This window comes from Camarhynchus parvulus, chromosome 1 (assembly GCF_901933205.1).
Source record: "Camarhynchus parvulus chromosome 1, STF_HiC, whole genome shotgun sequence".
NCBI lineage: Eukaryota > Metazoa > Chordata > Aves > Passeriformes > Thraupidae > Camarhynchus > Camarhynchus parvulus.
Window position 1 is genome coordinate 70,282,743 of NC_044571.1, and position 12,252 is coordinate 70,294,994.

Sequence of the window (12,252 nt, forward strand, 5' to 3'; positions counted from 1 at the left end):
TTAGTGGTAAGGTCTTTTGATATATGCTGCATTGTCATCTGCAGGTGTGATACCACAGTGCTCAAAACTCCTGGGATAAGCAGCATAACTGTTCTCTAGTGGGAACCACTGAGGAAAAAACTCAGATCTTTGCTAGTTCTTACTTTATTTTCAAGTCTTCATAATTATTTTGAGGACTGAAATGGAAAGAATTGTGAGTCCAAGTGTGGGGTGAGGCTCCTCTTGTCTTCTCCCGCTTCCATTCTGTGCCTGCCTCTCCTATTGAAGGTTACTTGTGCTTTGCAGGAAGGATGTTAGCAGCTGATCAGTTAGGGAAGAGGAGCACAAAAACTGTTTTTATAAGGAAGGAGTAAAATCTTCTGCATATGCCTCTTCTGTAAACAGTGAAAAATGAAGCTGATAAAATCTGTCCTCTTTAGTATGCTGAAATATAAACTGTATGAAGTCAGGAATAGAAAAAATAGAATAGGAGAAATAATAGATGTTCAGGCTTATTTAATAAACTTGTGTTTAAAGCCAGGAAATCTCTATTGTAGTGGTTGCTCTAGTATCTATCTGACAAAGCATTGCAGTCAATGCATAGGGTGTTTTTAATGAGACAAAAGCAGCATGAAACTTTGAAAATAATTGTTCAGACTGGAGATGATTTTTAACCTTGAATAGGCACTTGTTTAGAGTGCACAGGCCTAGAGCAAATTCTTTTCAGTTGTAAAATATCGATCTGTTTTCAGCAAAGAATTATTAAACACTAGGGGGAATAAAAGGAGCAAGGGAAATATTCCTCAGCAAATGAAGTGAGTCTCAGACAGCCATGCCTACCCTGTCAAATCTTATTACTAACACACTTTGCCTACATTATAAAATTGGTGCTGTACATTCTCTAATGAAGGGATTATTTTAAGGCTGTGAGCATTTGGATAGGAATAAGAGGCTGGTGTTGAGAGAGGCATCTGTAATGAGAGATCTTAAATCAGGATACATTATTAATGAACTGCATGGGAGACACACAAACCTGCTTTATTGGGCAAACTGTAAATGAGCCTATTTGGTAAGAACATGCAAAATGTGTGTGTGCTGAGAGAGGGTATTTTGAGAATTTAACTAATTTCTGAATAGTAAAGGCATCCAGTCTGGCTATATAATTGGTGCCTGTGGCAATTGTTGGTACCCTGACTACATTAGCTTTCTGTGCCCTTTAGCAGAATTGGAAAAACATTTCTAGTACTCGTTAAGCTGTCTATTATCAAGCCTTCATAAATATACACATTTAGAATAGAGATGATTTGCTATCCCAGTGCCTTAGAGCGCTTAAATAAATTAGTTCCTACTATTTCAGGCATTAATTTTGCAGTAATTATGCATGAAGCAATAATGCAATTAAAATTGCCTTCCAACTTGCTCGAGTGGGAATACTTTTTGAAAATAATACTTGATCTTTTCTCAAAATACACTCTAGAGCAGGTGGATGTGCTGTGTAGCTCAAAACAGCAGCGTGGGACTGTTCTACCTTGAGATCCTCGGTTTGCCTGCAGCTGAAGTCAATATTAACCAAGTATTACCATCTGTTGGCTTTTGCTGACCTCTGGTTTATTCCCTTCTCTCCTTTCTCTAGTGGCAAAGTGCCCACATCACAGCTGGCATCAAGTGCTTCAGCAGTGGGGCTTCTTATTTAAAGAATGCAACCCCACTTCAAGGCAGGAAACATGGGCTAGCTTTCAGTTTGCAATGTTCCAGTTTCTTTTTGCATGGTACCTACTGGTTTCACATCTTTGCAGTATCTGCTATAATAAAGCACAGCAATGTATCAGCCCAGATTTCAGCCTTAGGTCTGAATCTCTACATTTAAATTGAACCTCTTGTTTCTGGGGAGAAAAGTATATATTTTGTAGCTGAGTTACAAATAAGCTTTTCCAGCTTTTTGGCAGCTAGGTAATAGTTAAAGTGAAAAGATTTCTTTTTTCCAGCCAGAAAAGAGGTTTAATAACTGTGGGTCCATTTGTTCATAGCAGTACTGGAGCTGAGCCCTACAAACCCCTGGAGCTTGGCAAGCCAGGCAGACTTGGCAAGGTTTCCTACCAGCTTACCGAGTCTGAGTCAAGCATGGCTTGTTGCAACTTCAAATATATTTAGTACATTTTGTTAACATGAACATTAAGGTGGAGAGTTTGGGGGTTTTTTTTCCTTTGCTTACCTTAAGGTACATTATGCTGTCTCTACAAGCAGCTGGTCCTTAAATCATCCATAGCAGTTTATGGCTTGTGTTAAATTCAAAATAAATGTGTATTTTATGCAGAGTATCTGATTTACTCTTGACATGAAGATATTGAGGAAGTATGAGACAGTATCCCACAGTCTTTCTGTCAGTCAGCCTTTGGTAGTGTGAATCTGTGGAAAAAACAAGCAGAGCTGTTACTTTCCAGTGCATTGTGACAGCATTAACTTTCCCCCTCTGATTGGAGCCTGTGGTGCATGAAGACTTGTAAGTGTTGGAAATGCTCTCACTTCTAATTTTTACCTGTGTGGATACTGCTGAAAGAAAAAGAGTTCAAATTGGACTTTTGGATTGGCCGGACACTGAACTTTTAGTTAGTTTTTGCCTATCCAAATTATATCAGCCTTTGAAATAGGGGCAAAATTTTTCTGTAGAAAAAAATTCTTTCAATGTTAAAAGATGCTGCAGAGGACTCAAAATAGTAACAGCTAAATACCTATTTATTGCAGTCAGACATCTCAGTATTCTCCTGTATTGATTCATTCATCTCAATGTGGTGTTAGCAGGGTCTTTAGCGGATTCTGCACCATGCAGTTGTGGCAGGGCTGTACATCGTGAGTAGAAGGAGTTGGTCTGTTGAGTGGATGTTTCTCACTTGTGCTTTGACAGCCTGTCTGCTGCTCTGTAAGGCATCCTAACAGCTCTGCTCTTCTCAGGTTTTATGTGATTCTGTTATCATTATTGCTAATGTTTTTGTTGGGAAATGTGAATCTAAGAATCCAAGATGTTAAATTTGCCTGGTTTAGGGCTTTTCTTCTAGCCATGGGCTAGCTACAGACATTCTGGCTGCTTTTTTTTACCCTCTTGATGGATAATCAGCTATATATGTTGCTGGAGGACTGGTTGTGGGAAGCTATGGTTTCAGAAAGCAGTTATTTCCTAAGCAGCACAAGCCAATGTTATAAAAGGCCCCATCATTTGCTACCAAACCTTTGAAGTTTGCTTTGCCCAGTGGGATCTAGAAAACTGAGCAGAGCACAGTCAAGTTGCCAACTAAGCCAGACAGGCTTCTGATTTGTGAGCTATTTATTGTTTCTAGAATTGCTGCCCTCATTCATTGTTGCAATTAATTGCAAAAAGCCTGGAGATGATAAATGCCTAGATCATTATTGCTACATATCTGGGAGCATGCCATTTTAGAGCTCAGATTCTTCCTAGAATAAACCCTTGAGTTCCTAACTTGAGCACCCCAAATAAATTGTGGTTTCTTTTTGGGACCTGAGGCTTTGTACCAAAGAGGTTTCATATGTTTCTTTTGAAGAGCTGATGTGTAGAAGTGGCTGGAACACTGCAAGGGTGCGAGTGTGACTGACCAGTGTGCTGCTTTGGGCCATTAACTGTGTCCTTAGAGTGAGATTTAGGGCGTATTCCTTCAAGGTACCAATGCAATAGAACTGATGATAAAAAGTTGGGATGTAGAGTGTGTGTCTTCTGTCCGTTTTCTGGACAGAGCTGGTGAGGTGAATCCTTAAAGGCTCTTTTAATTGAATGCATGTTTGGCAATGGGAAAGAAAGAGGCACTTTTTTTAGGAAACCCAGGTAATATTTTGCAGTTTATACCAGGCTGGTGCACTTCAGCTAAGTGGCAGAGGAATTAAGCTGTTGGCCCTTAAGAAAATTTACAAGGGCACTTTGTAAACTACAAGCTGCAAGAGGGGCAGCAGGTATTGAAAAGTGCAAAGTTTGGAGTAATATAGTGAGAAATAAATAGAAACTCACTACTCGAAAGAGCAGCTGACGGTTTAAAAAATTACAGGAAGTAATTTTAAACTGATGACCAACTGTGCAAAGCATAGCTATAAACAGATGAGTTGGAATCGGTGTCATTGTTTCTTACTTGAACAATGACAGTTCATTAGAACAGATGATTAATTTCAAACAAGAATGGTGATATAATAGCTGTAAGAATTAGAGAAATGAGAGCTCAACTAACCTGGTCTCTGGTTGTGAACAGTGGTAGTTCTCTGGCAGACTCATCTGGTCTCCAGCTTTCCTTCTGTGATTTTTTTTTTCAAATTGCCTTTTGCATCAACAGCATCATCTGGGAGACATTTCCATAGGCCAGCCATATATTGTGTGAAAAGGTTTCACTTTCTCCTTTTGGGTAGCATGTGAATTTCATGTCTTGCAGCAGTTCCTATTTGAACAGCTATTTGTTATTCTTTCCAACCTTGTAAATACTTTAATATTGCATGAAGTTGCCTCTGTCTCGTGTTAGAGTCCTGGTCTGTTTAGATATTGTATCTATGAAAACACTGGTAGATCTTGATGCAGTCCATTTTCTCCTTTTTTGTGTGTTTTTTGTTTGTTTGTTTGTTTGCTTGCTTGTTTGGGTTTTTGGTTGGTTGGTTTTTTTGTTGTTGTTTGTGGGGGGGGGTTGTGGGGTTTTTTTGTGGTTTTTTGTTGGGTTTTTTTTGTTTGGTTGGTTTTTTGTTGCTTGTTTGTTTTTGTTTGTTTGAATGGTTTTTGTGGGTTTTTTTGTTTGCTTGTTTGTTTTTTGAGTGGGGTTTTTTTTTGGTTTTTTTTTTTTTCCCCCCGATTATTGTGTATTCATTTTGGGTGGGAGTAGGGAGAGATCAGATGATGTACAGCTAACTGCTTATCTGAGATGTTCTGCTAGGCCACTAATACTGCACAAGTGAGCCAGAGAATAAATGCTGCTAGTAGGAGAGTGCTGCCCAGTGAGTGACACAATGGTGTCAGAAAAGATACCTGGCACCAAGAGAGCTACAGGCTCTCAGGGAGCAGGAAGGCAATGGGCACGGTTAGCACTTGACTGATCTGCAGTACATAGTGCATCCGGTGCATCGTGCACTTGTGAAGTAAATGCAACACAAAAGATGTTGAAGCAGGGTGGTTAGAAGGAGCGCTCTCACACACAATATTGAAATAATTTTGAACAAAGTAATATGGTATACTGTGGATTTTGAAAGGGACTGTTGCCAGAAATTCTCAGAAATCTTGTGTTATCTAATAAGAGTAATGATTTCACATGCAAGCTGTTTCAGGATGCCCTTAAACTGCTCTTGTTCTTCCAGTTTCCAGTTTACTTGGAAAATGATAATTCTTTCTCTTCTTTCCTATGTTGTTTCCCTAAGCTTCTGTCAATGTCCACTAAGAAACTTTGTTCTAACCCAGTACCGCAGTTTGTGCTTCAAAAAGGTGCTTAAGCAAGATTAATAGGTTCAAAGAAGCTGCATCCGGGAAAATGCTGAAAAGAGTTTACCTTTGCACTGAAACTTAAAGCTGTTTCCTGGGATTGTGTCATTACAGAATCCCCTCAGTTGGAAAACAACTTGAAGTCCATCTAGTCCAATCTTCTGTTTAAAGCAGGGTGAACATTAAATGCAAACTAGGTTGCTCAGGGCTTGCCCAGTTGCATTTGCAGACTTGTTAAAGGATGAAGACTCTGCAGCCTGTTTTGCAACCTCTTCCAATTTTAATTATTAAATAGGTAGTTTAATAAATAATAATGTTTGCATCATTTAAACAATAAAATTATAATATAATCATGATCATGTAACTGACAAGTAGATATCATTGTAATTCTGGGACTGTAAAAATCAACACAAGTTAAGCAGAACATCCATCAAAACAGTTGTCTTGAAAATTCTTCTGGTCTTTAGCAAACATGATGGAAATGAGGCTGGCTTCTGGCTGCAAGCATACTACTTTGCCAGCGATAAGGATTTTGTAATAGTTTGATGCCATCTATATTTTTAGTGCAATGATGTAAATACAGCTAATTGCTCTATAGCCTGAGTATTTTATTTTAAACAAGGAGTACTTGGCCAGTATTTAAAATGTAAGACTTGAAAATAACTGCCTGGCACTGCTGATAATTATTTTTAGAGCATGACAAGCATCTGTCTCCAGATGGTGGTCTGTATTCCACATCCTTCTCCTCTACTGTAAATGGAAGCATGGACTGCAGGAGTAATCTAAAGCTTCTTGTAACTTGTCTCTTTTTCAGCTTTGGTTTGCTTTTGTTAATGGATTTTCCGGGCAGATCTTATTTGAGCGATGGTGCATTGGTCTGTATAATGTGGTAAGTGCTGCATGTTTTGACTTGATAGTGCTTGGGACTACTGTATTATTGTGTTGTGTCCCATTTCTCACAGGTAACTGTCCTAGATGTATGTCAGGAAAGGTGAGTCCGTTTGTAAAAGCCGCTTTGAATCCACTCTGAGGTAGGGGAAATAAAATTTTAAAATTACACTTTTATTGCAAAATGAAAATCGGGGAGAACACCTTGAAAATAAATGTTTAACCTAATATAACCTGCATAAAACTCTGCAGATTTTAGATAGAATTTAATTTCCTCTTTGAAAGCATTGTCAGTGTTTTGTACTGAATATTTTGGTGACAGATCATGCTCAAAATACTCCTAATCTATGACTTTTGATTAATTTTTTTTCCTTCAGACCCTGTAGAGTTAGATGCTGAGAGGAGTTACTTTGGGTTGACTTGTGCTCCCTTAGGTACAGAAAGAGAAGCTGCACCACTGTGCCATCAGCAGTCTGGGAGTGGTCTCTGATTTTCAACATGGCCTGCAGGGTGCCACACTGTGTCATATGACTTTATTATTTTAATCAGTAATATTATTTAATCAGTCACATAGGTGAAAGTCTGAAGGATCTCTGGAACCAAGTTCTGTAGCATACCATAGACCTGTGTTGGTGTTTTTGACAGTGTTACCTTCGCAATGTTACGTGTCCCAGTGCCTGGTTTCATAAACTGCTAGGACACTTGTTAGTGTTAGAGTCTCTTCACAGGGAGGGAATTTACATTTTTTCATTTAAAAAACTCATTCCAAATATATGCTAATACAGAAAAAGCCAGTAAATTATCACTGAATAGTGTTAATGGAACCACTTAACTTCTGTCACATTAATTTTAAAAATGATGGCACAAGCCCCCATATTCCATAAGATTTCATACTCTTAGTTGAAGATACTTATTCAAGGATTTATTATTCCCTTGATTCCCTTCACCCTAATTTCCTGACTGTTACGCAGTCTCTGTCATTCATGTTTAGATATTTGCATCTATTATCTTTAAACCTCATTTGATGAATCTATCTACTCTACCTAAAGCTTCTGGATAAAACTCATCTTCTGTAATCAGAAACTAAACCTTGTTTTTTGAGGTCAATATTTTCTAAAATTAGAACTGGTTGTGTGGACTCATGCAGAATCAAGTGCTTGTAAGATGTTGGGGACTTCCACAATTTGTCAGGCTCTGATTTTGAAGTGCTTTTAGCTAAGTCATTCTCTTCTTTGCAGATTAACCCTTTCTTTCATTAGTAGTCTCATTAAAATATGAAGTGTATGAAATCATAATGGCTTTTTAATTCCTGATTTTGCACTAGTTCACACTGGAAGTTTGCCTTGGTGATCAAAACCACTGGAAGATTTACTTCAAGTGAGAATGTAAATGCCCCAATAAACACAGGAAACTAGGGGAAGTATGTTAAAGCTGTGTGAGAGCATGGTCTTCTTTGGAATATATTGGACCAGTGCTCTCAGTTTCAGTTCTCCACCCTCAGCCTGCTGCCATTTTAGCCATCTGGTTCATCACTTCATGGGTGAAGACACACACTTCCCACTGGACTGAGGGTTGTCATTATTGATTCTCACTCGTCTCTTGTCCTTCCCATTGTTCTTTGTCTGCTCCTCTGCTGCCAGCGTGCTGCTGGTGGGAATCACAGCCCACCTTCTCCAAATGTGCACACACCCTAGAAACAGTGCATAACTCCAACCTGCCTCTTAACTTCAAGAACATTTCTCAAACTGGTAAAAATATATGTATGTATAGGATTTAAAGTGATGTTTCTGATATAAACTATTGATGTAAAAGGAAGTGAATGAAGTTTAGTATTCAGACTTGCACCCTGGTGTAACTTTCCCTCTGTGCCTGCACTGTGGACCACAAGAAACATGTATACCCAAGCTGGCTTTAAATGAGCTGCCTCAGATCCTGGAAACACTTCAAGAGCAGCAATGTTAAAGTCAGTGGAGGCTAATTTACTCTGCTTCTGGCAGAGTGTCCTGCTGCCTGTCTTGGAAGGCTTCCGAGGCTTGGTCATCCAAGCGTCTGCCTGTAGCACAGACACACACTGCAGTTAATTTGTTCCTATCAGTTCATGCCTGCCAGGGGAATCCCCAAAGTACCATAATGCAGAATGGCCTTTGTTGCTCAGTAGATTTTTTTTTTAATGTGATTTCCACATTTACTCTGTCTGTAAACTTAGCAGTGGTTAAGCACATTGCATATCTAATTATGGCTACAACTGCAGCTATATTGGAACCTACTCCCACAAGGCTATTTTTTAAAAATTCATCTTGTCTTTCCATTGCAGTCCAATGTGTCTGACCCTTGCTGGATTAGCTGGTGCATCAGAAACTTAACTTCTTGCTTAACTTCTTGGGTTTAATTTATTGGTTAATAATACTAACTTTCTTTCATGTTTCTGTTGTTCACAAGTCAATATTTGAGACTTACAAATTAATGTTTGGACTTGTTTGGCATTGAAAATGATGCCACATAGCATGCTAGGTAGTAGACAGTCTTCACTGAAGTCTGTGAGAATTTTGCTTTTGTCTAGATAAGGAAACATTATATGAGATACACTTAAAACTAAGAGCTGCTTTCAATTAGTATTTGCTTTCCTTGCAGATTTTCACAGCACTGCCACCCTTTACTCTGGGAATTTTTGAACGGTCGTGTACTCAAGATAGCATGCTTAGATTTCCACAGCTATACAAAATCACTCAAAATGCAGATGGTTTCAACACAAGGGTAAGGAAAACCCTGTTACTCTATGAGAAAACATAGGCATTCTGATATTCCAAATTTTTCATGTCAGAAAATAACCTATTTCCTGATGCTACTTCTGCTTTATGCTAACTACTGAGAGTGATTGTTCAGCCTTCCAGTTCTTTCCAAGGGATTATTTTTTATTTATAAACAAGGATGTTCTTTATTTAAATAAAGATTTTCTGCTGTGACTTCAGCTGAAACTGGTCCTGAAATATCCATAAACTTTGATTCAATGTTAGATTTGTATCCAAGTATGATTTTTCAATTCACAGCTACTGATAAGCCATTATGACATTGCCTGGATTTATTTAACATCTGTCTTGTCACAGCACTCTCTGCTAGGATGCTTTTTCATAGTTAGCATAGCTCTGTTCCAGTAGTTCTTTTGGAAAGTAGAATTTGAATTGGCTTATTTGGACTTCTGAGTTTTGAAGAATGCATTTTACTTCATTTTGCTATTTAAATGCTGGAAAATGCCAGTGTTTGATATCCTGTCTTATCCATAATGAGCACATGTAAATGTACTTCTGAATCAAGCAAGCTGTATGATTGCTTTGTTTGGAGAGGAAATTGTAGAGTACATAAAGCCTTAGTTTGTGCAAAATTACATTATCTGCTAGTTAAAAACTGTGGGGCACAAAGTATTTATCCATTAAAAGAAAATAGTACATTTCATAATACTGAATCACTCTTTTAAAATTATTCTTTGAGGTAATTAAACAAAGTTGACTCAATCAGTCTGCCTTATTTCAATAAAGATATTAAACTGAAGCATGCTTGCCTATTATGCTTCAAGTTGGTAGAATAAAATGATCGAACAGGACCAGTGTTTTCTTGTGAAAGAGCAGAAATTGTAGGAGAAAATAGATCCTGTAGAAGTTTGAGTATTTCACTTCAGGACAAACATTTTCTGACTCTAAACTACACAATGAAGTGTTTGTTAGGAGTTAGAGAGGTCAAGAGTTTTGGACTTTACTGATGGCTTGGTTTGTTTTCCCTCAGGTTTTCTGGGGTCACTGCATCAATGCCCTCATCCATTCCATCATTCTTTTCTGGTTTCCACTGAAAGTGCTGGAGCATGGTAAGGGCTTCATTATTTCTTATGTGAGTAACTGATGTTCAGTCCTACAGAACCAGTGTGTTTGCAGAAAAGGGGGGTCGTGACAAGTCCCAAGAAATAATGCTGCCAGACAGTTCAATAGTCTTTAGCTGCTGAGCTTGGCGGGTTGTCTAGTGGCTTTCAGAAATTATTCTAATCTAACATAATTATTGTTCATATAGTGACTTTAATAGGTGAAAAATGAAACTACTGCTTTGCTAAGAAGTCTTACCCAAATACTGAGTGATGTTTTATGAAATGCCTTTTCTTTTTTTTATGGTAGTGTGTTGAGATCTCAACATTTGATTGAATAATGTTCTTACAGCAGCTGCCTTAGAACCATTTACTTTATATCTTGTTGGAACTCCCCCATTCCATAAGGCAATACTGTGAAAAAGAATTGGCTGGAATGGAAGTAAACCAGATCAAGAGTCAGAGATACTGGGGAAATGAGACTCTTTGGTGTACAAATTAGAGTTATTATTAAGTCTTGTTTTTCAGGGTAATGCAACTTTTCAGGGTAGTGCAGCTACATGGTATTTCAGGGACCAGTAAATCCCACATGGTTCTTACCTAGCTTTCCAGTATAGCTGTGTGGGTGGGAAAAACCACTGGAAATCTGTTCTTTGATTGTGGTAAGAAATAGCATTAGATCAAATAAAGAATTTAGGGCTGATGAAGAGAATATTTATCTAAAATAATTAATTTTTCACAAGTGAAACTCCTTCCTGGAAAACACTGATTTTAAGAAAACCTTCTTGGCTCCAGAATGGATTAAGTGGGAAGGAGGTGAAAGAAATAAAAAGGGAGGGAAGATGAACGTTCATGTCAGAGGCATGATACTAAAGATACTTGTTGGGATTAGGTTCATGCTACTCTATTTGGCTGATTAAAATGTCAGTGTCATATCCTCAGTGGGAACTTCCATGGCTGATGGACCATATAAAAAAGAGACTTCCCTTTCATCTGTACATGGGCTAAAAGAAGGTTCCATTTTGTGGGAGAGGGGCTTTTATGGTTGGTTGGTTTTTGTTTTGATTTGAGGAGTTTTGTTGTTCTGTTACACTGTTTTTATAACAAATGTTAATCTTGAATAGCTCTTTTTAAAATTCAACTGCAGAAATTTTAGGTTAACGTCTGTAGTGTTTATAGTTAAAATTACATAGTCTTCCATAGAGGTTTTTCTAGTTCCCAAATAGATAATGTGCTTTTCATTTCAACAATTAGAATTATAAGACAGAAATACCAGCTCAGAGGCTAACTTTCTGAGTTCCTTTGAATAAGTTGCTCAGGTTTTTTTTCCAGAGAGGAATGAATATTGAATTTTCAAGTTTCTTTGCATTTCCAAGTGCAAGAAGGATTTCAGTGCCAGAGACAAAAATGTGCCGTTCACAGTGGGATGGTTCTTAACCTCTTGAGTGCCTTGGATGTGAAGTACATGTAGTCCAGGAATGGGCACTTGTATAGCTTCAGAAATGAATGTTCATTGAGCATCCTGCTGTTCTCATTAGCACAAATATCATTCCTTTCAGGACTGTGTAGCGTCCCAAAGTGCAAGGTCATGGAGAACACTGAAAAATAAAGACATTAACTTACTGCATTAAAATATATAACTTTAAAGAAGTTGAGACTTACAGGAAAATGTATTCAATTATTTAAATATTCACTGTGATGTTACTCTAGAGCATGGCTGTGTCATGTCATCTTATTCTAGCAAAACTGATGAGTTTAGGCATGCCTTTTTCTTAATAAACTGAACCTTTTGGGCGTCGCCAACAGGGTTCAATTGGCATGGGAGACTAAGTTCCCTAGTGCTCTCCACCTATTTCATTGGCACCAGGGGAAAGAGCAGGGTGACTGTAGAATCTTGGTGTGTCCCTGAATGATGTGGTAAATGCCTGAAGCCACTGGGAGGAGCTGGGCTGAGGAAGATGCCAGTGGCTAGAAACCATGCCGGTTCCTAACCTAGCTGTCTCGGGCTTTAGCTCCAGTTGCAGTGTTAGTCACTCTGCTGCTGTTTCTTAGTAGTTAATATTGAAAAGAAAGCAGGGATACAGAA

The 12,252-nt window shown here is 38.3% G+C and overlaps 1 protein-coding gene across 4 annotated transcripts in view; it reads left to right on the forward strand.

Moving 5' to 3' along the window:
• Positions 1-12,252, forward strand: part of ATP8A2 (ATPase phospholipid transporting 8A2) — a 280,843-nt gene that overhangs the window by 163,449 nt on the left and 105,142 nt on the right. For all 4 annotated transcript variants that reach the window (XM_030944045.1, XM_030944071.1, XM_030944054.1 and 1 more), the window contains 3 exons: positions 6,246-6,320; positions 8,951-9,073; positions 10,097-10,175. In XM_030944045.1, coding sequence (XP_030799905.1) covers positions 6,246-6,320; positions 8,951-9,073; positions 10,097-10,175 — 277 coding nt within the window. The remainder of the gene's footprint in view (positions 1-6,245; positions 6,321-8,950; positions 9,074-10,096; positions 10,176-12,252) is intronic.